General features: G+C 38.8%; 2 protein-coding genes across 2 annotated transcripts; both read left to right on the forward strand.

Moving 5' to 3' along the window:
* Nucleotides 1-441: 441 nt before the first annotated feature.
* LOC132097357 (uncharacterized) lies at nucleotides 442-7,761 on the forward strand. Its single transcript, XM_059503014.1, has 3 exons — nucleotides 442-861; nucleotides 7,031-7,477; nucleotides 7,555-7,761. Exons 1-3 carry the CDS (start codon nucleotides 452-454, stop codon nucleotides 7,613-7,615), a joined length of 918 nt encoding a protein of 305 aa, XP_059358997.1. The 5' UTR covers nucleotides 442-451; the 3' UTR covers nucleotides 7,616-7,761.
* A 6,787-nt stretch (nucleotides 7,762-14,548) lies between these two features.
* LOC132097351 (uncharacterized) lies at nucleotides 14,549-25,819 on the forward strand. Its single transcript, XM_059503006.1, has 8 exons — nucleotides 14,549-14,967; nucleotides 16,823-17,251; nucleotides 17,900-18,142; nucleotides 18,230-18,487; nucleotides 24,432-24,740; nucleotides 24,835-25,083; nucleotides 25,152-25,235; nucleotides 25,660-25,819. The coding sequence occupies exons 1-8, from the start codon at nucleotides 14,552-14,554 to the stop codon at nucleotides 25,724-25,726; spliced, it is 2,055 nt and encodes a 684-aa protein (XP_059358989.1). The 5' UTR covers nucleotides 14,549-14,551; the 3' UTR covers nucleotides 25,727-25,819.
* Nucleotides 25,820-27,734: the final 1,915 nt, after the last annotated feature.

Consider the following 27,734-nt stretch of genomic DNA (forward strand, 5'->3'; position numbering starts at 1 on the left):
AAACCTGGCAACCCTGATCTGAACGCACGTGCTGGAGATATTCTTCTAATCACAGGAGCGTCTTTACAGATGAGATGCGCATGAAAATCGCATTTGATTTTTTGCACAGCCCTATTCACTACATCTGATCTTATTTTATCATGAACACATGAATCCAAGCTCAGTTTTTGTGCAGGGTGAGATACAGCTGGCCGTGAGTGAAAGTGCTCACCAAACTGTATTTCTCTTTCTCTTTCTCTCTCTTTCTCTCTCTCGTTAATGAACACCTGATGACTTCCACTCTTCTGAGAACTGAATATCGAAGCGGAGATGGGGTCTTCTTGGTCTTCTCGTTGAATTATTTGTGTCTGATGTGTGAAGTAGTGTTTTAATTAAAATGGTCTCAAAGAATGAAGTGTTTGGTTCTTGATTGTATATTATCAGGTTCTGGTTCTTTAATGATGAAGGAAGGATGTCTGGAGTCAGATTGCTGCTGAATCTCTGTGTTGCTGCAGTAGAAACTGACAGATGTACAGGAACAAGATTCTCCACTCTGCTGTCATCTGTGTGCAGCTACAAAACCTTCCCTTTTGATAAAGAGAGAGATTATGATGATGAGGATCAGAATGATTTCCTGCTGGATCTGTTCTCTCATGTGAAGGACTATGCGACTCAAACAGGCAGGAGTTTTCTTCCAGCATTACAGTCAGTTTTCCAGTCACCTGATGAATGGATCATAGATCTCTCAAAGAGAAAGATCTCCGTCCTCCTGGAAGTGCTGAAGCTCCAGACAGAGAAGAAACCAGTATATCTGATATGTTCAGAGGAAGAGAGTGACGTGAAGAGTTTCCTTCAGTGTCTGCAGCACATCTCACAGCTGAGGTGAGAACATCTGTCATCTTACAGTTATTGTGAAATATGATTTCTGTATAAGCTGGAGCATGTTTTCTGGTTTTAATGAGTGTCTTTAGATTAGAGGCTCTGGTTTGTTTCAGTGTTAGCTAGAGAGTGATGTATTCGGACCATTCACTACATCTGATCTTATTTTATCATGAACACCTGAATCCAAGCTCAGTTTTTGTGCAGGGTGAGATACAGCTGGCCGTGGGTCTGGATACTTATCTGTAGATATTTGAGCTCAAATTATGGGTGTATTTATGGGGTGTTCTTATAGATTCAACCAGCAGATGCTACAGAAGTACATGTGCTAAATGATGTAGCTGACAATAACGGTTAACTGTTAACACTAGTCATGATGGTGTCAGTAGATCAATATGATTAATTATACTTACTTTTTTTGTCATTTAATTGAGGTAATAATAATAATAATATTAATAGTAATTTTTAATTATATAGCACCTTTCCAGAGCTCAAGGATACTTTACAATAAACATCAGAAATGTGATGTTTACAGAAAGTAAAGTGAACATCAGACATCCAGAGAGTAATATATAGATAAGACAATACAAGACAGAGTCGTCCTCCTGTTGGTGTGAGCAGTCAGTGAGAGTCACCTGTGTAGGGGATGACAGCCGAAGGAGGTCCGTCCCTGAACTTTTCCCCCCGTCAAAAAAGACCAAGTCTGTTGTATGGGAATTTTTCAGGTAAGGTAGACCAACCGTGTTCTGTACAGATGACATTTTAGCAGCGATCACGAAACAAATACTTCCAGGTCGAACATAAACTATATTTGTGTCATATTCATTTCTCCCTCTCTCAACCACCCGCCATTTGTTTCAGTGTTGAAATAAATATGATTTGGCTTGCTACCCAGGCAGATAACAGGCTGATTAACTAGCTAATGTCAACTACTTTCCTCCATCACGTTACTTCACAGAACGGGTAATATCGGTCTAAAGTACTGTACTTTTCTACAATTTAGTACAAAAATTTAGCAGGCATCATGTCTATACTTTTAAAGCCTCCTGCCATTGTTTACATCTGTTCAAGATCACGACATTTAAAGACTGTGCGTGTGCGTGTGTGTGTATGTGTGTGAGAGTGTGCGTGTGTGTGTGTGTGTGTGTGTGTGTGTGTGTGCGTGTGTGTGAGAGTGTGTGTGTGTGTGTGTGTGTGACACTCGACTTCTCTCTCTCTGAGCTGCAGGATTAGGATCACTTAAGTGATTGCACTTAATTAAGAATAATTTAATTATTTAAATTATTTAGCCTCACATGTACTCTTCCAAAACATTATATATGTTTCTTAAAAATAAAATATATTGTTCAATGTCTTTTCCCCAGACATTTAAAAATAACATCTTAGAGCTGTAATTACAATACAGTGATACCGTAAAACTGTGATATTTTTATCTAAGGTTGTCATACCATCAGAATCTCAAACAGGTCCATGCCTAGAAACAATGCTAAGGGACGGTGAGAAGGCGAGAATCAGAGGACCGCAATGAATGGGTGGAGAATAGGGAAGGAGCAGATTGCCAGACCATACAAAGCTTTAGAAGCAAGCAGGAGAATTTTAAACTAAATACGAAAGGCCACTGGTAGCCAAAGCAGATCAGCTAGAATAGAGGTGATGTGGGCCGGACGCTTAGCATGACTGAGAATATGAGCAGCTAAGTTTTGGGCCTGGAGAAGTTTTGTCATGCCCTGACACATTTGTGCTTTTTTCCGTTGCTTATAAACATGTAAAAGTCTAATCTCACTGTAATCAGCACAAACAGGGCTATTATAATATGTGAGCAACATGTATGTACATGATTGTTTATGAGGAAAAAAAATGTTATGCGTGGTTAGTGAAAAACTAAAAATGTTAAAACACTTGAATAAGACAAAAAAACACATGAAGAACATTGGTTCCCGGGATTTTTGAGAACTGGAGCTTGTAGCCTAGAATTTTTCTTTCTAAATTATGTGAAAATCATCTTGTTTACTCACTTACAGAAAACAATATATTTATTAAAATTTTCTAAGACACTTTTTGTTGGTAAAAGTCATATGCGAGTAGGCGTCAACTATCATTAGTATCATACACCTGAGAAGACAAAGGCCCGCATAATGAGCTGCATAATGAGCTGCATAATGAGCTTTTCAGTCATCTGTGTCACTGAGAGGGAGGAGTTACAAGAAAGAATGTGAGAACAAAATAAATATATTCTAAATAAACTTTAAACTACAAACATAAAATGATATACATTTAATTATCCCACAACATAATTTAATATTCACTTGCGAGTGCAGTTAAACAGTTTATTAGGAAAAATCAAAGCTGACTTTCAAACTTAATTTTTTGCATCATTACTCCAATCACACAATCCTTCAGAAATCCTTTTAATCTTATTTTCTACAAAAAAAAAAAAACTTGTTGTTATTATTATTATTATTATTATTATTATTAATGTTGACGAGCTGAGAATATTTTTTCCAGTTTTTTTAGGCTGGGATAAATTAAAAGAACACCATTTTTTGTTACATTTGTTACAGTTACATTTATTTGTCACATTTATATTGTTTCTATAAAGCTTTTGAATTGTATAGTATTGTATATTGTTATTGAAACTTCATAATATTTCACTTGATTATATATTTAGTCAAGAATTATAGTTTGAAAAAAAGTCTAACTAATAAAATGTTTACACGTTATGTGAAAACTAGTACAAGTATATAAATAAATAAAAAGAGACTCATGTTTATGATCTCTGCTGAATAAAGCACGTCATCCTTTTTTCTGAGGAAATCCAAATCTCAAATCCTCAACCACATGACATCTTTTTGGGGTGAATTATGTCTTATTCCTCTCATCGCGAAGCAAACAGTAAAATAAAAGAACTTGAAGAACAGTCTGGCTGCGTTGTCTTCTGTTGTGTGGCGTATTCAAGCCGCGCGCTTCAGTGAAACATTAGGATCTGTATAGAGCGTTCGGTGCGGGGGCGTGGTCACATTAGAAGATAATGATGGGAGACGTGAAAAACAGACATTGCCTTGTTTTCATATGGATTACTTTATCACAGAATATCTGTTTTCGGTGGCACTTGTTTAGTTTAAAAGTAGACATGTCAGGCTTTCTATAGATATCTCTATAGAGTCCAAATAATTTTATACTTTATTGATAATAACTGGCAACTAAAATATAGTGTTTGTTTTTATTTGCATTAAAATCACACAATCATCAAACACAATAACGTTGACTCGTGAAACATTTCATTATATAATAGTCTTTACACATTCCCATTTTTTTTGTAGCTGAATTTAACTGGTCAACAAGGATTTACATAAAAATACCTTTTTGTTACTGGTATTTAAGCGACACGAAAAAAAAATCTAACAGTAATGTTTATTTGCTTTGACCTTCAATGTATATCAGTTTACTTGAATTAATAAAGGCCCATCTGAATGTAAAGTTATTCATTCCATTTTAATTTGCATTTATCATAAAATTTTGCATTCTGGTGTCTTCGTCAACTAAAATGTTTTTGTTTGTTTTTATTTGCATTAAAATTACACAGTCATCAAATACAATAACATTGACTTGTAAAACATTTCAACACAACACTTTTAACACAATTTAATGACAGTTGTCGTAGCTGAATTTAACTTGTTAAAAAGTATTTACATTAAAAATACCTTTGTTGCTTTTTGTAACTGATCAGTATTTTAACAACATAAAATGAATATCACACTAACATAAAATACTTTTATGCTTTGACCATCAAATATCAATTTAGTTACATAAAGGTCCATCTGAATTTGATATATATGCACATGCACAGGCTGTGTGAAGAAGCCCTCTGCTACTCTGACCTGTACAATCCGTCGATAAAACAATATAAAGACAGCCAGATGTGCAATAATTCTGGGCAAATATTTGTTCACATTTTTGTTGCAGAGCAGGTCATCAGTGTACGCTTTTGTGTGTATATATATATATATATATATATATAATTATTATTTATTTATTTTTTACCTCTGATTCCAAACTGTTAGAACTCTTCCGAACTCGCTTCATAGCAGCAGGCGCCTGAGACGATGACATCATCTTGTTTTTTTTGGCGGAGCACAGACTTATAAGTGCATTACCACCACCTATATCTCAAGGGGACCACTGACCCTCCTAATTGAGATTGTAGATCGTGTTAATGGTCCATTTGAGAGATAGGTGGCGATAATGCACTGTAACATGATAACACAAGTCTGTGATCTGCCAAAATGAAACGAGAAGATAGGTTTTTTGTTTTTTCTATTAATGTTTATTACAAACTCTCGTGGAGACAACAGCATAAGAAAAACAGTCAAGGCATCAACAAAATGAAGATTTGACAATGAAAACATAAAAAAAAAGGCATTGTTCTCAAAATACTAAATGTTACAGGTTCAAAAACATTTCAGCAGCATAACAAATAGCTTCTATGGTTTGTTTAGAAATGTTTACAAGGTTCAAGGAGGATAATAACATATGATATTAATTTTTAAAACGGTTTACATTTGTCAATAGTTTTTTCCATTTATTTTTGTGAATGTAGTATTTACCTATAATTATGATAAGGTTAATCAAAAGTGAAAGATCCCTTGTCAGTTTATAATTACAAATAAGAATATCTTCTATTGTAAATTGTTCAAGTTCACTAATTTCATTATTTAACCAGCTATGGACGTCTTGCCAGAACTTCCTACTAACTGAGCAAAGCAAGAATAAATGCTCTGTTCGTTCTGGGTTTTCATGACAAAAGTCGCAAGGGTAAACTTCAAAACCAAATCTACCCCTCGGTGTCTCCGCAGATGGATAGTAGTTAAGATTTTTAAATTGCATTTCTTTTACTTTGGGTGCAATTGGCCATTTTATAAATTCCCAATGTTTTTCTGCAATTGCTGGATTATCTAATATTTAAAGTTTTATCTTCCTCTCATAATCATGATATATATATATATCCTTTGAAAGCTTTATTTAAATATGTCACATATTTTGTCCGTATTGTTTAATTCTCCTATTGTCAAGTTTGGAAGTTTGATTTGATTTAGAAAAACGAATAATGCAGCTTTTTATCAGCTGTATCAAATTCACTGGGATTAAGATGATCGTCTCAGACGCCTGCTGCTGTGAAGAGCGTTCACAAGAGTTCGAACAGTTCAGACATTGCATGAATCAGAGGTTAATAAAAACTGCATAAATTGATAGCGTTGTTAGAAAAGCCCCGGTGGACAGCAGCCGTCTTGTCTGGAAGATAATTTAGAAAGGAGCAGCAGACAGCATCATGAGGTGGAGGTTTGGTAAGTTCATTAACTGTGTTGAATAGTGCCTTTTGAGGAATGATTAAGGAAGAAGATAGAGTAGGATGATAATAAGACTTCAGTATATAAGTCTTCATATATTAAAATGCATCTGTGTCGTGGAAATCGAGTTGTGTGATTCGGAGGTTATCACAACCCCTTTGCCACAAATGTTTAGATCCATACGGTGTGAGTATGTTTAACAGCAGGAAGACATCAGAGACTTCAAAGTTTCCTTGAGAAACAATATGTCAAGCATATTGTCAGTTATGAATTAGTTGACTTCAGGGGATTCAGTTAGCATCCAGTCAGTCCTGACGAGCTGCACATTTTTCAGGTGCGTTTCAGGAGCATGTAATACACCTGTTATTCAATGATGCAGTTACTGCACAAAAAGTTAGTTTCCCCTGAGAAATAACTTTATCATCATGCAGTGTGAAATACAGACTGAACAATGACTCTAAAAACATTCTGAAAGTAATTCTAATGATATTGTTCCTCTGTGTTTTTGTTGTTATAGCTGTAGTATGGACTTACCTTTTCTCATAGAATTAAAACTATTATGAATACGCAGTTACTGTCCTTGGTGTAAACTTACCGGACACATCCAAGAAAATCGCCGTCTTCCTCCTACACATCCACAGACTTTGCACAAATACATGTAACATCCCATTGCTGCCCATTTCAGCTAAAACATTATCAAATCAGATCCCTGGGTCTTCTTTTTGAATCATTTATTTGTTTCTGATGTGAAGAAGTGATGTATGTATTATGTGATGTATGTTGTCTCAAATTAATGAAGTGTTTGGTTCTTGATTGTATATTATCAGGTTCTTGGACATGTATCATGAAGAAGCAAGGATGTCTGGAGTCAGATTGCTGCTGAATCTCTGTGTTGCTGCAGTAGAAACTGACAGATGTACAGGAACAAGATTCTCCACTCTGCTGTCATCTGTGTGCAGCTACAAAACCTTCCCTTTTGATGAAGAGAGAGATGGTTATGTTGTTCATTATCAGAGTGATTTCCTGCTGGATCTGTGCGCTCATGTGAAGAACTATGAGACTCAAACAGACAGGAGTTTTCTTCCAGCATTACAGTCAGTTTTCCAGTCACCTGATGTCTGGATCATAGATCTCTCAAAGAGAAAGATCTCCGTCCTCCTGGAAGTGCTGAAGCTCCAGACAGAGAAGAAACCAGTGAAGCTGAGAAGATGTTCAGAGGAAGAGAGTGACGTGAAGAGTTTCCTTCAGTGTCTGCAGCACATCTCACGGCTGAGGTAAAGTAGTCTATGTAAACAGTTCTTCAGTTAACTGAAATTATCATAATAATATATAACCTATAACATGCTTTCAGGGCCATTTTAGTGGGACTCATTATCAGCCCTGGAGTATCATGCCAGAACGGCCCACTTTAGCTAATGACTGACTTTATGAAAATAATGTAATTAAAATAGGGCTGTAGCTATCGAATATTTTAGTAATCGAGTATTCTACCAAAGATTCCATCGATTAGTCGGATCAAATGTGTTTTTGCTTAAAGTGCAATATTAATTATGCAAGAGAAAATAAGACTCCTGGGTTTTGTGACGGTCACGGAGGGACCGCACGTTCAACATGGACGTTAATACACACACATACACACAAACACACACACCGAGACTGTTTGGGGATACAAGTGACGTGACATTCAGCCAAGTATAGTGACCCATACTCAGAATTCATGCTCTGCATTTAACCCATCCGAAGTGCGCACACACACACACACACACACACACACTGTGAACACACACACTGTGAACACACAGTGTATAATCGTTAGGCAATCATAACATACATTGATTCTCGTGGAAAAGTGCAAATTGTGGGTCATGACTCCTTTAATAAAGGAAGACGCGCTTCTGCTCCATTCATTAACACAGACACGCAGAACATGCAGGATTCATATTTAAACAGACTACCCCGGCTTAATATTTACAGATATTAGTCCATATCGTGATTTGATGTAAGTGCAATGACCTATTTTTGATTCATTCATTCAACATTTGGCAAAAATCAGTTTTTATGACTGGATTCCGCGATTCCCTCTGCGTTTTCTGCATCGCGGAAATCATAGGGTCCTAGTTGTGGTGTGCCATCATTTTGAACGAATCTTTAATGTGACTCGGGAAGAACGAGTCGTCTCGGGGAGTGATTCGTTCAGTTGCGCATGCGCATTATTCTATAGGTTCTGTTCTAGTCAATGCAGTCTGAGCCGGAAAGAGAATTGATTAGTTCATAGTTCGGGTCTATCGGGTTTTTGACTCGTTCCTTAATCACGTGACAGACCCATACGCTAAAACCATAGACAGTAAAATAATGCAGTATTGAGCCGGAAAGAGAATTGATTAGTTCATCTTTCGGTTCTTCGGGTTGTTCGTTCTTTTGTCCCGTGATGTGACAACATTGGCTAGAGTAATTATTAAATCAGATTGTCTGTATAAACCATACTTTTGTAACATATGACACTTTATAAACATTAAAAAACACTGTGTACATACTTTTGAATTGTTGTTTATTGTTTATTTTTGTGCCAGAAAAGCTTTGTAACAAAGAGGACAACTATTCCAAAATAAATCAAAATATTAAAAAAGTAAATAATTAAAAATAAAATTAAAAGATAATAAAGCCACAGGGTCTAATAACCTTAACAAATGAACTTTAAAAGTACAATATAAAAAAAGAAAGAAAAAAAAAGAAAAACTAAATATTGCACAACAAGCTTTACTTTTTTTATATAATAATTTAAAATGAATACGTTTTAAAATAAATAACACTTTTGTGCCAAAATAAAAACTTAATATCAAAGAGGATAACTATTCCCCAAATAATTTTAAACAATTTAAATAAAAATAAATGAAAATTAAGAGATACTAAAGCTACGGAGCCTTATAACAATAACAAATTACCTTTAAAATCACAACAACAACAAAAATAGTGCACAACAAGCTAGTCTTTTTCTAAATAAATAAGCTTTAAAATAAATAACACACTGTGGCTATATTTTTAGGACTTGCTTTAAGGCATGTTTGCATTAAAAAAAAACAAGCTCCCTGACCTTGGATGGGCTGAGTCTGTTTCTTCATCTGAGATAATCTGCCCAGTTTTAGAAAAAAATCTTTCAGATGGCACAGATGTGGCCACAATGCAAAGTCTTGTCTTTGTGACTTCAGAAAGGCTTTTGTATACTGGTGAACATCTCCTCCACCAGGCCAGAGGGTCTGATGTGCGGGGTAAGAGTGACTCTGCAAGGTAGGCCTGCACCTTTATAGCATCTGAGGTTTTAGAAGAGGGAGCAGAAGGCCTCAAACTTGCTACCCTCTCGTCAAAGTCTTCCCAAAACATGGCCCCTGCACTGGATCTGAAGTATCCTCCTCACTCTGAGCTGGGTTAAAACTGTTAAAGCTGAAGTTATCATAACCTTAATGTTTTAAACTAACATTAATAATTCAAATTCAAAATTTTATTTGCTTTTAATGTATATGTCATTATGTCCTTTTTTGAGCAATCTTCTTATACATATATTACACCAATATGTCAAGTCTGCCTAGGAAAAGCAATTATTATACCAGCAAACTCAAAATTGGAGTAAAAATGAACAAACTAGTATAAATACTTTTTATTGTAAGCTTGAATTATTATATTATTATATAGCCTAGTGTTTATTGATAGACAGTCAAAAAGACAAATTAATCAAACCACAGATCCTCAACAAACAGTAACAAAAACACAGTGACAGAAAATGTCAGAAATAGCGTATGGGTCTGTCACGTGATTAAGGAACGAGTCAAACTCGACCCGAGACACGAAAGACTCATGAGACGAACTAATCAATTCTCTTTCCGACTCAAGACTGCGTTAGTTTTGCGTATGGGTCTGTCACGTGATTAAGGAATGACTTAAACCCGAGGACTCTTGTCAGATGAGAGGTGAGGTGAGCTAATCACAGACTAAAGACCCAGGTAAAGAATGAATTTTTTTCTGTATCTTATAGCATTTTAGTTTTGTGTTGTTTTTAATGTGATCAACGTTTGCGTAAGTACTAGGTGTGTTGGGGAAGTAACACATAACATTTTCATTACATTTTGCTAAAATGAACGAAATGACTCGAAAAAAGATTCGTTCATTTTGCTGAACGAGACTCAAAAGTCCGAGTCGGTAAAATGATCCGAACTTCCCATCACTATTGTGTCTCCTTCCGCTTTGTGGGTGACGTAAACGCGTTGTCACATTAAAAAAAAATCATTGCGAAAGAACCTGACGTGAGGTTTAAAATAAATTAAAATAAAAATAAATTAAAAGAGGCTTTGAGGAAGAGGAATTTGCCTCGATCATTTTTTATAATCGAGTTACTCGAGGAATCGTTTCAGCCCTAAATTAAAACCTCAGTATACAAGTCTGAAATAGTGCATTGTTCTCTACGGACTTGTAATTCACTGAATTTTTCTAGAGCTTTCATTTTGATGTTAGAATTTGAACCACAAAAATGGAAAATATGGGACAATTGTAATTTATTTTAAAGGCAAAAAGGGACAGACTAAGGGACACTCAAAATATTAGTGCTGTACCAGAATGTGCCTGCAGTTAAAAAGTTCCTAGAAAGAATCACATTTGTTTTTGTAGAATTATTCGAAAAAGAATCAAAGTCATAAAAAATAATTGTCCTGAATAAATTGCACTATTATAGAAATGTGAGTGGACAAGTAATTTAGGAGGTGAAGTACTGTAATATTACATACAATTGCCTGAACAGAACGTGTATGAAACGTCCGTCAACAAAGTATTCTTTAAACAATGGCACTTACATTTTTGAACTAAAATTTTATTGCAACCATATAGCTTATGAATGAATGAAAATGCATATTTTTCAATAAAAAACATCTTAGAGAGTGTGGGCTGTTTCTGCTGCTTGGATTTGTACTTGATTAATGAGTTTCAAAGTTTATGTATTTGCTCTTTCTCTCTATTTAACAACATTAACTTATAATATGATAAAAAAAATTCCCTCAGGTAGATTGAATGTTTTCCTGCCTTGCTGGATGTTGGGACTCGTGATCAATAAGTTGTTTGTATTCACTCAAATGCAAAGCGTGGATATTAGTGAAAGGGAATTGCCCTTAGCATGAGTCCCGCTCGCTGTGAAGCAAATAAAACTATGGTTTGTACAAAAAGAATGGATAGTTATCAACTGAGAATTTGTTATTCATGTGGTCTGGTGGTCACGGCGTATGCCTGCGAATACGGGACTAACTGCAGTCCATTGTCTATAGGTTTCATACGGGACGCTTCTATGATGCCTTAAATATGGGATGATGCCATATTATACAGAACGGTCAGCAACCCTAGCATTAACCTGCAGGCTACTCTCTGCGAGTGAGCTGTGAGAAAATTAAATAAAAGAGTGGGGCTGCTGTGAGCAGGAAACCTATGGACAGCATATTTCAGCCCAGAGGCATGACAACACCGGCCCTCTCGGCCAAAAACAGACCGGCCCACTGGGAATACACTCCTGGTGCTCCTGATTAGACATTCCTGGCCTGCATGCTCTCACATTCATTATTTCGACATTCTGGGAGGAGTAAAAATTACATATGTGGTTTCGACAACCAGTTGTTTTTACACTTGTAATGTCCCAGACCACCTTCTGAAGTGCTTTGAGCTTTCAGATTTAAATCCGTCTCAAAAGCGTTTTGGAGGGCACTTGGACCTGGACTCTTCATGACTCGATAGTGTCCGAGAAAACACATGACATGACCAGGTGTAAACAGGCCCCATTAGTAATAGGAGTGAACAGTGTTTGGCGACAGCTTTCCCATGAGAGGGTGTGGCTTCAGCGCAGATAGTGGACACGCCCCCAGTATTTGAGAGCAGAGAATAGGCTCGGTTGAGATGAGCAAGAGAAATCTGCCCAGAACCGATCAACGGTGATCCCTGCAAGATGCATAAGTGTTTAGAAATGTGTCCGAGGGTGGTCCTCTCTGCTGTGACATCACAACGATGTGAGCCAGAAATCTCTTGCTTCAGTGAGCCGGTAGCTCTGCAGTCAAATGTCCACCTTATTTTTCCCAAAAGAGTGGACGCGATTTGTAATCTCATCCACGTCCAGCTTTTTTTTAGCTGTACACAACAGCTTGTTTTGCTGCTTGATATTGCAAATCGGTGTGTCTTAACAAATGCCCTCAACTAGAACAGCAATATGGAGTAACACAAAATACACAATTTAAATATGCTTTGAGGTTTATATATATTATTTAATATGCAACATGTCTAACCTAGTAACATTAGATGTAATAATACAAAGTCATTGTAATACAATAAACAGGATGTGTTCTCTTAGATGAGTTCAAAACCTGAATAAACAGACTTTTTCTTGTAACTGTAGTTATTGTCCTTGTCCTTGTTCTTAAGACTTCCTCCTTCATATCCACAGACTTTGAACAAATAACATCTTATTTCAGTGCATTTCAGCTAAAACATTATCAAATCAGATCCCTGGGTCTTGTTGAAATATTTATTTGTGTCTGTGGCATAATGTGATGTATGTATTATGTGATGTATGTTGTCTCAAATGAATGAAGTGTTTGGTTCTTGATTGTATATTATCAGGTTCTGGTTCTTTAATGATGAAGGAAGGATGTCTGGAGTCAGATTGCTGCTGAATCTCTGTGTTGCTGCAGTAGAAACTGACAGATGTACAGGAACAAGATTCTCCACTCTGCTGTCATCTGTGTGCAGCTACAAAACCTTCCCTTTTGATGAAGAGAGCGATGATCAGAGTGATTTCCTGCTGGATCTGTGCTCTCATGTGAAGAACTATGAGACTCAAACAGACAGGAGTTTTCTTCCAGCATTACAGTCAGTTTTCCAGTCACCTGATGAATGGATCATAGATCTCTCAGAGAGAAAGATCTCCGTCCTCCTGGAAGTGCTGAAGCTCCAGACAGAGAAGAAACCAGTATATCTGATATGTTCAGAGGAAGAGAGTGACGTGAAGAGTTTCCTTCAGTGTCTGCAGCACATCTCACAGCTGAGGTGAGAACATCTGTCATCTTACAGTTATTGTGAAATATGATTTCTGTATAAGCTGGAGCATGTTTTCTGGTTTTAATGAGTGTCTTTAGATTAGAGGCTCTGTTTTGTTTCAGTGTTAGTTAGAGAGTGATGTATGTAACGGTACGCAAAAATCACGGTTCGGTACGTACCTCGGTTTTAAAGTCACAGTTCGGTTCATTTCCGGTACAGTAAGGGAAAGAAATGCAAACATTAAACTGCAGGTTGTTTATTACTATAAACTTTTTTTAACAATTTGTTTACACTTTTTTTTTTAAACAATTTTTAATATAATATAATATTATATATATATATATATATATATATATATATATATATATATAAAGAATAAGAAATAAAATACTGCTGCAAAGTTCTCCACTAAATAAAATACGGTCTCAAACCAATATCACATAATAAAATATAATGAAAAATATAAATAAATAACTATGATTACAGTGCAGCATTACCAATCCCAGCTTGTAGCCTGCTCATATTTAAAATAAATATATAACTTTTCCAAAGTGTAAAGTGCAGTATCAACACTTTCAGTTTTTAGACCTGCTCAGATTTCGTCATTGCTTTGGACCGATCGGATTAAGAGCAAAGGTCTGTTTAAATGCCGACGGGAGCTGCGTTTGAATTACGGTCGTTTTTTTCCTAGTTGTAGTCATAGACATTAATAGCGATGTTCACACTCGCGTGATGCCTTTTCTAAACTTTTTTGGAATCAGCTGCAGGGCGGGATTTGCGCTGAACGCGGAGACTTCTGCACTTAATATGTTCGTGTGGAAACACGAAAATGTACCTATGTTCCTCACACAAAATATTGCATTCGGTCATTCGGTACACACGTGCACCGTACCAAAAGCCCTGTACCGAAACGGTCTAGTACGAATACACGTACCGTTACACCCTTAATTCAGACAATTCACTACATCTGATCTTATTTTATCATGAACACATGAATCCAAGCTCAGTTTTTGTGCAGGGTGAGATACAGCTGGCCGTGAGTGAAAGTGCTCACCATACTGTATTTCTCTTTCTCTTTCTCTCTCTCTCTCGTTAATGAACACCTGATGACTTCCACTCTTCTGAGAACTGAATATCGAAGCGGAGATGGGGTCTTCTGGGTCTTCTCGTTGAATTATTTGTGTCTGATGTGTGAAGTAGTGTTTTAATGACAATTGTCTCAAATTAATGAAGTGTTTGGTTCTTGATTGTATATTATCAGGTTCTTGGACATGTATCATGATGAAGGAAGGATGTCTGGAGTCAGATTGCTGCTGAATCTCTGTGTTGCTGCAGTAGAAACTGACAGATGTACAGGAACAAGATTCTCCACTCTGCTGTCATCTGTGTGCAGCTACAAAACCTTCCCTTTTGATGAAGAGAGAGATGGTTATGTTGTTCATTATCAGAGTGATTTCCTGCTGGATCTGTGCTCTCATGTGAAGAACTATGAGACTCAAACAGACAGGAGTTTTCTTCCAGCATTACAGTCAGTTTTCCAGTCGCCTGATGTCTGGATCATAGATCTCTCAGAGAGAAAGATCTCCGTCCTCCTGGAAGTGCTGAAGCTCCAGACAGAGAAGAAACCAGTGAAGCTGAGAAGATGTTCAGAGGAAGAGAGTGACGTGAAGAGTTTCCTTCAGTGTCTGCAGCACATCTCACGGCTGAGGTAAAGTAGTCTATGTAAACAGCTCTCCAGTTAACTGAAATTATCATAATAATATATAACCTATAACATGCTTTCAGGGCCATTTTAGTGGGACTCATTATCAGCCTTGGAGTATCATGCCAAAACGGCCCACTTTAGTTAATGACTGACTTTATGAAAATAATGTAATTAAAATAGGGCTGTAGCTATCGAATATTTTAGTAATCGTGTATTCTACCAAAGATTCCATCGATTAATCGGATCAAATGTGTTTTTGCTTAAAGTGCAATATTAATTATGCAAGAGAAAATAAGACTCCTGGGTCTTGTGACGGTCACGGAGGGACCGCACATTCAACATGGACGTTAATACACACACATACACACAAACACACACACCGAGACTGTTTGGGGATACAAGTGACGTGACATTCAGCCAAGTATGGTGACCCATACTCAGAATTCATGCTCTGCATTTAACCCATCCGAAGTGCGCACACACACACACTGTGAACACACACACTGTGAACACACACACACACACTGTGAACACACACACTGTGAACACACACACACACACTGTGAACACACACACTGTGAACACACACACACACACTGTGAACACACACACTGTGAACACACACACACACACTGTGAACACACACCCGGAGCAGTGTTCAAAGTACAAGAGTTTATTGTAATTAATGATCAGAGAGTGAATGAAATGCCTGTAAACTGTGTATTGTTCCCGTGTAGCGTTTGTCCCGTGATTTTGAGAGTCCTGGTAAGAAACAATGGCAGGGATTATTGGTTCCGCTTAGGCTGGGAATCTACCATGTATTAATTGAGCGTGGGGGTTTCAGGGGCGACGCGGCCGAGTTGTTGCTGTTATTTCCTGTTTAATGTGAACGAATTAATAACATCAAAGTAGATTTATCTTTCAGACTCTGTATATTTAAGGGAACATGTGTAAAGTGTTTTCTGTGAGTTTGTCCCTCCACATGTGGTAATGGTGCTGGCCAGCCGTATAAATGTGAATGTCTTTGTAGTAATAGGAGTGAACTGTGTTTGGCGACAGCTTTCCCATGAGAGGGTGTGGCTTCAGCGCAGATAGTGGACACGCCCCCAGTATTTGAGAGCAGAGAATAGGCTCGGTTGAGATGAGCAAGAGAAATCTGCCCAGAACCGATCAACGGTGATCCCTGCAAGATGCATAAGTGTTTAGAAATGTGTCCGAGGGTGGTCCTCTCTGCTGTGACATCACAACGATTTGAGCCAGAAATCTCTTGCTTCAGTGAGCCGGTAGCTCTGCAGTCAAATGTCCACCTTATTTTTCCCAAAAGAGTGGACGCGATTTGTAATCTCATCCACGTCCAGCTTTTTTTTAGCTGTACACAACAGCTTGTTTTGCTGCTTGATATTGCAAATCGGTGTGTCTTAACATATGCCCTCAACTAGAACAGCAATATGGAGTAACACAAAATACACAATTTAAATATGCTTTGAGGTTTATATATATTATTTAATATGCAACATGTCTAACCTAGTAACATTAGATGTAATAATACAAAGTCATTGTAATACAATAAACAGGATGTGTTCTCTTAGATGAGTTCAAAACCTGAATAAACAGACTTTTTCTTGTAACTGTAGTTATTGTCCTTGTCCTTGTTCTTAAGACTTCCTCCTTCATATTCACAGACTTTGAACAAATAACATCTTATTTCAGTGCATTTCAGCTAAAACATTATCAAATCAGATCCCTGGGTCTTGTTGAAATATTTATTTGTGTCTGTGGCATAATGTGATGTATGTATTATGTGATGTATGTTGTCTCAAATTAATGAAGTGTTTGGTTCTTGATTGTATATTATCAGGTTCTGGTTCTTTAATGAAGAAGGAAGGATGTCTGGAGTCAGATTGCTGCTGAATCTCTGTGTTGCTGCAGTAGAAACTGACAGATGTACAGGAACAAGATTCTCCACTCTGCTGTCATCTGTGTGCAGCTACAAAACCTTCCCTTTTGATAAAGAGAGAGATGATCAGAGTGATTTCCTGCTGGATCTGTTCTCTCATGTGAAGAACTATGAGACTCAAACAGACAGGAGTTTTCTTCCAGCATTACAGTCAGTTTTCCAGTCACCTGATGTCTGGATCATAGATCTCTCAGAGAGAAAGATCTCCGTCCTCCTGGAAGTGCTGAAGCTCCAGACAGAGAAGAAACCAGTGAAGCTGAGAAGATGTTCAGAGGAAGAGAGTGACGTGAAGAGTTTCCTTCAGTGTCTGCAGCACATCTCACAGCTGAGGTAAAGTAGTCCGGTTCAGAGAATCCAGAGTTGGTGACGTTACTGTTCGAAGTTTCTTGTTTTCTCGCTCAAGCTGGAAGGATATTTATCCAGCAAAACCTCCAGTTCTGTGGGAGACTCCTTCGATTTTCATCTGACAGGGTTGAATTTACTCTAAAACCTAAATCCATCCGTTAGAGGAATGAGGTTTCTATTCAGACAGATCACAAACATACAATTAGGTGCAGACCAGAATATAAATAAACTGACCATTTAAACTGTTTTCAAAAGTGTGTAATTTTCCTAAATGTAGATTTGTTTATATTTACAGTCCGTGTTGTTTTTATAGTTGTTGTTTAGTGGTTAAATGATGGTGAGTAGTTGTAGGCATTGAGGTCTATGAGGGTTCCCATCACTGAGCACTTGATCTAATGATAAACAGTGCTCGGAGAGGAATTTGTCCAGGGTCCTGAGCAGCTTGAACATTCTTCTGAGACTCGAGACTTTTCAGTGTTTGACTTGACTGCAGTCTCGTCTGTTTATCTATTTGTCCCACTTTGTCACCAGTGACCGCTGACTGTCAGGTCTAACTGTAGGACACATTTCAAAGGGTTTGACTTAATATACATTATTTCATAAATATAATGAACTTTGTTTGTCTGTGTGTAGACTGTCCAAAGAGACTGCCCAGAAGCTTGTTGAATGTGTCTATGAAGCTCAGGAAGAGGAACTGACTCGATGCTTCCTGCAGAAAGTGGACGGGGATCTAACTTCCTGTTCCTTGAACTGGGAAGAGCTTCATTATTTCCTGCAGCACAGCATTCAACAAATCACTGTGGACTTCAGAAAGAGCAATATTCAATGCAGAATCAGTGAAATTCTGCCATTCCTGAACAGGATTCAGTTTAAACGGTAAACAATTAGTTCTTTTACAAAATGAGTATCTAGTAAACGATAGAAAATATACAGTGATTTAAAGTGTGATGTGTGTCTGTACAGGATGAGCTCTAGCTTCATGCTGTGTGTGATCAGAGAGGTCTATGAGTCTGGCTCTGCTGGATTTGTGTCCAGTCTGTTGAGTTCAGTGGAGAACTACATTAACCTGCAGAGCAGAGATCTGGACTCTGTTCACTGTGCGTCGCTGCGCTTCACACTGCAGCACTGCACTGCAGCTTCACTCAATCTACAGTGGACCTCCGTACCAGAGGAAGAGCTGCAGAGCATTCTGCCTCTCTTCACACACCTCTCCCACCTCAGGTCTCACTGCTTTCCTCTCTATCTCTTCTTCTGTTTGTCTGTCTGTCTCAGGTCTGCATGTGTGTTACGTTCAGTAGATTTTTGTGTGATGTCTGCTACAAGCCTTGAATTAGCATTGAATTACGTTTTAACTACTTAAAGGTATATTGTTTTGTTAGAAGTATTTTAATTATTTTATTGTTATTTCATGTATTAACAAATCTCTTCCATCTTTATTTGACACTCTAACTCTAGAACTCTCTATTCTAGTTCTATTCTGGAAAAAAACTTGACATGCGCCCTAAAAAACAAACTAACACTAGATTTTCTAATCTTTTTGTATTCTATCTGTTTTCTTCATATTTATTATACAATTAACAAAAGCAAAAAATGCCTCTAACACTAGCTTGGTCTATTCTTTTTCTATTCTATTGGTTTTATTTTTATTTCTCATATGTTATAGCACTTGTATATCATTGCTCTTTTGTTGATTTTGATTGCTTCCATTGTCCTTATTTGTAAGTTGCTCTGGATAAAAGTGTCTGATGAATGACTAAATGTAAATGTATTTAAGGTTATTGGTTTGCATTTATGGGAGCTCTGAAACCACAGTGATTTAAAAAAGAAAATCAGTCCTTTCAAAAACAGCTCCTCAGTTTAGTAATCATAATCACAGGCGAACAATGAAAGCAATATAAATGTATTCAAACAATTCTATCTCAAAAGGACTGAAAGATTAAAGGAACCAACTATTATCACATCCAGAATCATTAAAAGCATTCAGAATAAAATAATTCCTTAAGATTCCCATTCATACTAAGTGGTTTAAATTTTCTAAAGCTGCTTTATGGCTGTTACTGATGTTACAGAATCTGTCCTGATCTAGTGTTCGTCTGTGTTCAGTGTTGACAGGCTGCTGTTACTGATGTTACAGAATCTGTTCTGATCTAGTGTTCATCTGTGTTCGGTGTTGACAGGCTGCTGTTACTGATGTTACTGATGTTACAGAATCTGTTCTGATCTAGTTGTTCATCTGTGTTCAGTGTTGACAGGCTGCTGTTACTGATGTTACTGATGTTACAGAATCTGTCCTGATCTAGTGTTCGTCTGTGTTCAGTGTTGACAGGCTGCTGTTACTGATGTTACAGAATCTGTCCTGATCTAGTGTTCGTCTGTGTTTGGTGTTGACAGGCTGCTGTTACTGATGTTACTGATGTTACAGAATCTGTCCTGATCTAGTGTTCGTCTGTGTTTGGTGTTGACAGGCTGCTGTTACTGATGTTACAGAATCTGTTCTGATCTAGTGTTCGTCTGTGTTTGGTGTTGACAGGCTGCTGTTACTGATGTTACAGAATCTGTCCTGATCTAGTGTTCGTCTGTGTTCAGTGTTGACAGGCTGCTGTTACTGATGTTACAGAATCTGTCCTGATCTAGTGTTCGTCTGTGTTTGGTGTTGACAGGCTGCTGTTACTGATGTTACTGATGTTACAGAATCTGTCCTGATCTAGTGTTCGTCTGTGTTTGGTGTTGACAGGCTGCTGTTACTGATGTTACAGAATCTGTTCTGATCTAGTGTTCGTCTGTGTTTGGTGTTGACAGGCTGCTGTTACTGATGTTACAGAATCTGTCCTGATCTAGTGTTCGTCTGTGTTTGGTGTTGACAGGCTGCTGTTACTGATGTTACTGATGTTACAGAATCTGTCCTGATCTAGTGTTCGTCTGTGTTTGGTGTTGACAGGCTGCTGTTACTGATGTTACAGAATCTGTTCTGATCTAGTGTTCGTCTGTGTTTGGTGTTGACAGGCTGCTGTTACTGATGTTACAGAATCTGTTCTGATCTAGTGTTCGTCTGTGTTTGGTGTTGACAGGCTGCTGTTACTGATGTTACAGAATCTGTCCTGATCTAGTGTTCGTCTGTGTTCGGTGTTGACAGGCTGCTGTTACTGATGTTACTGATGTTACAGAATCTGTTCTGATCTAGTGTTCGTCTGTGTTCGGTGTTGATGGGCTGCTGTTACTGATGTTACAGAATCTGTTCTGATCTAGTGTTCGTCTGTGTTCAGTGTTGACAGGCTGCTGTTACTGATGTTACTGATGTTACAGAATCTGTTCTGATCTAGTGTTCGTCTGTGTTCGGTGTTGACAGGCTGCTGTTACTGATGTTACAGAATCTGTTCTGATCTAGTGTTCGTCTGTGTTCAGTGTTGACAGGCTGCTGTTACTGATGTTACTGATGTTACAGAATCTGTTCTGATCTAGTGTTCGTCTGTGTTCAGTGTTGACAGGCTGCTGTTACTGATGTTACTGATGTTACAGAATCTGTTCTGATCTAGTTGTTCATCTGTGTTCAGTGTTGACAGGCTGCTGTTACTGATGTTACTGATGTTACAGAATCTGTCCTGATCTAGTGTTCGTCTGTGTTCAGTGTTGACAGGCTGCTGTTACTGATGTTACTGATGTTACAGAATCTGTTCTGATCTAGTGTTCGTCTGTGTTCAGTGTTGACAGGCTGCTGTTACTGATGTTACTGATGTTACAGAATCTGTCCTGATCTAGTGTTCGTCTGTGTTTGGTGTTGACAGGCTGCTGTTACTGATGTTACAGAATCTGTCCTGATCTAGTGTTCGTCTGTGTTCAGTGTTGACAGGCTGCTGTTACTGATGTTACAGAATCTGTCCTGATCTAGTGTTCGTCTGTGTTCAGTGTTGACAGGCTGCTGTTACTGATGTTACTGATGTTACAGAATCTGTTCTGATCTAGTGTTCGTCTGTGTTCGGTGTTGATGGGCTGCTGTTACTGATGTTACTGATGTTACAGAATCTGTCCTGATCTAGTGTTCATCTGTGTTCAGTGTTGACAGGCTGCTGTTACTGATGTTACAGATATTACAGAATCTGTTCTGATCTAGTGTTCGTCTGTGTTCGGTGTTGATGGGCTGCTGTTACTGATGTTACAGATATTACAGAATCTGTTCTGATCTAGTGTTCGTCTGTGTTCGGTGTTGATGGGCTGCTGTTACTGATGTTACAGAATCTGTTCTGATCTAGTGTTCGTCTGTGTTCAGTGTTGACAGGCTGCTGTTACTGATGTTACTGATGTTACAGAATCTGTTCTGATCTAGTGTTCGTCTGTGTTCGGTGTTGATGGGCTGCTGTTACTGATGTTACTGATGTTACAGAATCTGTTCTGATCTAGTGTTCGTCTGTGTTCGGTGTTGATGGGCTGCTGTTACTGATGTTACAGAATCTGTCCTGATCTAGTGTTCATCTGTGTTCGGTGTTGACAGGCTGCTGTTACTGATGTTACAGAATCTTTTCTGATCTAGTGTTCATCTGTGTTCGGTGTTGACAGGCTGCTGTTACTGATGTTACTGATGTTACAGAATCTGTTCTGATCTAGTGTTCGTCTGTGTTCGGTGTTGACAGGCTGCTGTTACTGATGTTACTGATGTTACAGAATCTGTTCTGATCTAGTGTTCGTCTGTGTTCGGTGTTGATGGGCTGCTGTTACTGATGTTACAGAATCTGTCCTGATCTAGTGTTCATCTGTGTTCGGTGTTGACAGGCTGCTGTTACTGATGTTACAGAATCTGTCCTGATCTAGTGTTCATCTGTGTTCAGTGTTGACAGGCTGCTGTTACTGATGTTACAGAATCTGTTCTGATCTAGTGTTCGTCTGTGTTCGGTGTTGACAGGCTGCTGTTACTGATGTTACTGATGTTACAGAATCTGTTCTGATCTAGTGTTCATCTGTGTTCGGTGTTGACAGGCTGCTGTTACTGATGTTACTGATGTTACAGAATCTGTCCTGATCTAGTGTTCATCTGTGTTCAGTGTTGACAGGCTGCTGTTACTGATGTTACTGATGTTACAGAATCTGTTCTGATCTAGTGTTCGTCTGTGTTCGGTGTTGATGGGCTGCTGTTACTGATGTTACTGATGTTACAGAATCTGTTCTGATCTAGTGTTCGTCTGTGTTCGGTGTTGACAGGCTGCTGTTACTGATGTTACTGATGTTACAGAATCTGTCCTGATCTAGTGTTCATCTGTGTTCAGTGTTGACAGGCTGCTGTTACTGATGTTACTGATGTTACAGAATCTGTTCTGATCTAGTGTTCGTCTGTGTTCGGTGTTGATGGGCTGCTGTTACTGATGTTACTGATGTTACAGAATCTGTTCTGATCTAGTGTTCGTCTGTGTTCGGTGTTGACAGGCTGCTGTTACTGGTGTTACAGAATCTGTCCTGATCTAGTGTTCGTCTGTGTTCGGTGTTGACAGGCTGCTGTTACTGATGTTACTGATGTTACAGAATCTGTTCTGATCTAGTGTTCGTCTGTGTTCGGTGTTGATGGGCTACTGTTACTGATGTTACTGATGTTACAGAATCTGTTCTGATCTAGTGTTCGTCTGTGTTCGGTGTTGATGGGCTGCTGTTACTGATGTTACAGAATCTGTCCTGATCTAGTGTTCATCTGTGTTCAGTGTTGACAGGCTGCTGTTACTGATGTTACTGATGTTACAGAATCTGTTCTGATCTAGTGTTCGTCTGTGTTCGGTTTTGACGGGCTGCTGTTACTGATGTTACTGATGTTACAGAATCTGTTCTGATCTAGTGTTCGTCTGTGTTCGGTGTTGACAGGCTGCTGTTACTGATGTTACAGAATCTGTCCTGATCTAGTGTTCGTCTGTGTTCGGTGTTGACAGGCTGCTGTTACTGATGTTACTGATGTTACAGAATCTGTTCTGATCTAGTGTTCGTCTGTGTTCGGTGTTGACAGGCTGCTGTTACTGATGTTACTGATGTTACAGAATCTGTCCTGATCTAGTGTTCGTCTGTGTTCAGTGTTGACAGGCTGCTGTTACTGATGTTACTGATGTTACAGAATCTGTTCTGATCTAGTGTTCGTCTGTGTTCAGTGTTGACAGGCTGCTGTTACTGATGTTACAGAATCTGTCCTGATCTAGTGTTCGTCTGTGTTCGGTGTTGACAGGCTGCTGTTACTGATGTTACAGAATCTGTACTGATCTAGTGTTCGTCTGTGTTCAGTGTTGACAGGCTGCTGTTACTGATGTTACAGAATCTGTTCTGATCTAGTGTTTGTCTGTGTTCAGTGTTGACAGGCTGCTGTTACTGATGTTACTGATGTTACAGAATCTGTCCTGATCTAGTGTTCGTCTGTGTTCAGTGTTGACAGGCTGCTGTTACTGATGTTACAGAATCTGTTCTGATCTAGTGTTCGTCTGTGTTCGGTGTTGACAGGCTGCTGTTACTGATGTTACTGATGTTACAGAATCTGTTCTGATCTAGTGTTTGTCTGTGTTCAGTGTTGACAGGCTGCTGTTACTGATGTTACTGATGTTACAGAATCTGTCCTGATCTAGTGTTCGTCTGTGTTCAGTGTTGACAGGCTGCTGTTACTGATGTTACAGAATCTGTTCTGATCTAGTGTTCGTCTGTGTTCGGTGTTGACAGGCTGCTGTTACTGATGTTACTGATGTTACAGAATCTGTTCTGATCTAGTGTTCGTCTGTGTTCAGTGTTGACAGGCTGCTGTTACTGATGTTACTGATGTTACAGAATCTGTTCTGATCTAGTGTTCGTCTGTGTTCGGTGTTGACAGGCTGCTGTTACTGATGTTACTGATGTTACAGAATCTGTTCTGATCTAGTGTTCGTCTGTGTTCAGTGTTGACAGGCTGCTGTTACTGATGTTACTGATGTTACAGAATCTGTCCTGATCTAGTGTTCGTCTGTGTTCGGTGTTGACAGGCTGCTGTTACTGATGTTACAGATGTTACAGAATCTGTTCTGATCTAGTGTTCGTCTGTGTTCAGTGTTGACAGGCTGCTGTTACTGATGTTACAGAATCTGTTCTGATCTAGTTGTTCATCTGTGTTCAGTGTTGACAGGCTGCTGTTACTGATGTTACAGAATCTGTTCTGATCTAGTTGTTCTTCTGTGTTCAGTGTTGACAGGCTGCTGTTACTGAAGATGCTTCACTGCTGCAGTGTCTCTGATGTCCAGCAGGAAGCAGCAGCTGTTCTGCTCTCTGTCCTTCAGCACAAGCTGGACTTCTCCTGCCGCTCTGCTCTGGATCTGACAACAAACACAGACTCAGAGCCTCTACATCTGACCGCTGATGACTGCCATGTGACATCCAGAGTCATTCAGAGAGCTCATTCAGACACAAAGACACGGCTGATTCTGCAGGACTGTGAGATTCATACAGCTGGAATGGATCAGCTGTTCCCAGTGTTACACTCAGTTCAACTCTGGTAAGAAACACCAACAGATCATATTCACACACAGATCCAATATGAAAGCATTCAGTAAATATAATGCATCTATCTCATGCTCTCTGTCTTTCAGCTGTGATAAACCTCTGCTGCTTCAGTTTCTGGCTCATGTGAGGACTGAGGGTGCCCCGTCTCTCTCTCAAGCTCTGGGTGAAGAGCTGGATCTCAGTCAGACCCAGCTGGATCCGCAGGTCTGTAGAGGTCTGGAGCTGATTCTGGAGTATTCTGAAGGACTGACAGAACTGGATCTGAGTCAGTGCCATCTCACCGATCACAGTCTGGATCTGCTGCTCCCAAACCTCCACAAAGCTCAAATCATTGAGTGAGTGACAGAAACTCAAAGTGTAGTGGAATAGTTGTTACATTTCTGATTTGTTTGTTTGATCTCAGTTTCAGTGGCAATAGCATCACTGACGCTGGGGCTGAGAAAATCTACAGGATCGTCACTCATAACAGTAACATAAAGACAGTAAGGTGTGTCACAATGTAGCCCAAAGTTATTAAGCTTATTAAAACGTATGCAAAATATGGGTTAAAGGTTTTTGTTTTTTATTAAATTAAAGAGCATGCTGTTGCCTCTTTTCATTCTCTCATTCATTTGTCGTATCACACCAGTCATCCACTTTAAATGAATTTTATAGGAACAATTTATATTTGTCAACAATTTAACCAAAGCTTTTAGATAAAGCTTTGTAGTCATTAAAAAATGTCAAGTGTTCAAATTTTAACAGATAGTTTGTTGTCGTTTGCAACGAAGTGGAAATCATTAATGATGCTAAGTGTGTGTTTCATTTACATGCATTCATTTATCAGATGCTTTCATCCAAAATGACTTACAGATGAGGACACAGGCAGCAGGTATAGTGTAGCTAATATCAATGTGTTTGTATCTCTGTAGGCTCTTCAGCAACAGAATTGAATCCAGAGAGCTCTTCTGCTCAGACTCCCGATTTGAGATCTGGTGATGCCAGTAAACTCTCTCTGGAATCAGCAAACAGGTGAAATAACCAGTGGGAAATAATGAGGTAACAGGTGTAAAAAGCTTTAAGGAAAATCTGCCCATCAATGAAATGCAGTGGAAGTTTTTTTTGGGATTAAGTTAATTTTCATGGCAAAGAAGGACTATGCAATTCATGGGCAGATTGATCTTCTGCAGAAAGTATAGTGAATGGACTGCTGAGGACTGGGGCAAAGTCATATTCTCCGATGAAGCCCCTTTCCGATTGTTTGGGGCATCTGGAAAAAGGCTTGTCCGGAGAAGAAAAGGTGAGCGCTACCATCAGTCCTGTGTCATGCCAACAGTAAAGCATCCTGACACCATTCATGTGTGGGGTTGCTTCTCATCCAAGGGAGTGGGCTCACTCACAATTCTGCCCAAAAACACAGCCATGAATAAAGAATGGTACCAAAACACCCTCCAACAGCAACTTCTTCCAGCAATCCAACAACGGTTTGGTGAAGAACAATGCATTTTCCAGCACGATGGAGCACCGTGCCATAAGGCAAAAGTGATAACTAAGTGGCTCGGGGACCAGAATGTTGAAATTTTGGGTCCATGGCCTGGAAACTCCCCAGATCTTAATCCCATTGAGAATTTGTGGTCAATCCTCAAGAGGCGGGTGGACAAACAAAAACCCACTAATTCTGACAAACTCCAAGAAGTGATTATGAAAGAATGGGTTGCTATCAGTCAGGATTTGGCCCAGAAGTTGATCGAGAGCATGCCCAGTCGAATTGCAGAGGTCCTGAAAAAGAAGGGCCAACACTGCAAATACTGACTCTGCATAAATGTCATGTAATTGTCGATAAAAGTCTTTGAAACGTATGAAGTGCTTGTAATTATATTTCAGTACATCACAGAAACAACTGAAACAAAAATCTAAAAGACGTTTAGCAGCAAACTTAAAAAAAAAAACAATATGTAATTCTCAAAACTTTTGGCCACGACTGTACATGTAAAAAGTATAAATATATGCTATAAAATATGAAGAAGAATTATAAAGGACTATGGATATGCAGCCTACAAGATTTACATTACTGTATTAACAGAATTGACTTGATTGTGATGAACGGTACTAGTAAATAAATAGAAACAGAACTGCAGCAAATTATATTACACTGAATATTAAAACAGATAATATTGCACAAAATGTGAAGTATTACATTGCACTACAGTACAGGGTCCAGTTTAATAACAAAGGACCGGGGAGCAGTTGGGGGTTCGATGCCTTGCTCAAGGGCCCTTCAATACCACGACTGAGGTGCCCTCGAGCAAGGCATCGAACCCCCAACTGCTCCCCGGGCGCCGCAGCATAAATGGCTGCCCACTGCTCCGGGTGTGTGCTCACAGTGTGTGTGTGTGTGTGTGTTCACTGCTGTGTGTGTGCACTTCGGATGGGTTAAATGCAGAGCACAAATTCTGAGTATGGGTCACCATACTTGGCTGAATGTCACGTCACTTTCACTTTCACTTTCAAAGGGTCCATGTGTCAGACACTTCACTATCTTGAGGCCACGAGTTAGTTATATATTTTTTTTTTTGACAAAGTGGGACCAGAGGGGCTCCATAGGTTTCAGTCCCGTGCCGCTTTACCTCTTAACTTCACCAAACATGCATAGATCATTTGATCAGATCGAAAGATTTAGTTCATAGAGCTGTGACACATGAAAGCAGACTGGCGCACTGAGGCTGCAAAGAAAAACAGCTCGATACTTCACGTTTCGTTTTCATTCATTGCTTCAAGAATCATGCATAGATCATTATTTTCAGAAAATTATCCCAATTAAAATGAGCCCAGAGATACTGTAATCCATGGATGAGATCCAAATATATTACTCATATTGCTATAACACATAAAACCCAACAGACACAGCACGACAAATAACTTGTTTCACTTTGCGCTTTTATTAATAACTTCATGAAACATTCATATATCATGCAAAATCATACGTCATTTTTTTTCAGAAAATTCT

This window comes from Carassius carassius, chromosome 21 (assembly GCF_963082965.1).
Source record: "Carassius carassius chromosome 21, fCarCar2.1, whole genome shotgun sequence".
Classification (NCBI taxonomy): Eukaryota; Metazoa; Chordata; class Actinopteri; order Cypriniformes; family Cyprinidae; genus Carassius; species Carassius carassius.

Bases quoted from the DNA above. Each gene is read 5' to 3' on its own strand.
- LOC132097357 (XM_059503014.1), top strand. From the start codon at position 452: ATGTCTGGAGTCAGATTGCTGCTGAATCTCTGTGTTGCTGCAGTAGAA. The intron at 862-7,030 runs GTGAGAACATCT...GTATATTATCAG, and splicing joins CAGCACATCTCACAGCTGAG to GTTCTTGGACATGTATCATG. The intron at 7,478-7,554 runs GTAAAGTAGTCT...ACATGCTTTCAG, and splicing joins CAGCACATCTCACGGCTGAG to GGCCATTTTAGTGGGACTCA.
- LOC132097351 (XM_059503006.1), top strand. From the start codon at position 14,552: ATGTCTGGAGTCAGATTGCTGCTGAATCTCTGTGTTGCTGCAGTAGAA. The intron at 18,143-18,229 runs GTAAACAATTAG...GTGTCTGTACAG, and splicing joins AACAGGATTCAGTTTAAACG to GATGAGCTCTAGCTTCATGC. The intron at 18,488-24,431 runs GTCTCACTGCTT...TTCTGTGTTCAG, and splicing joins ACACACCTCTCCCACCTCAG to TGTTGACAGGCTGCTGTTAC.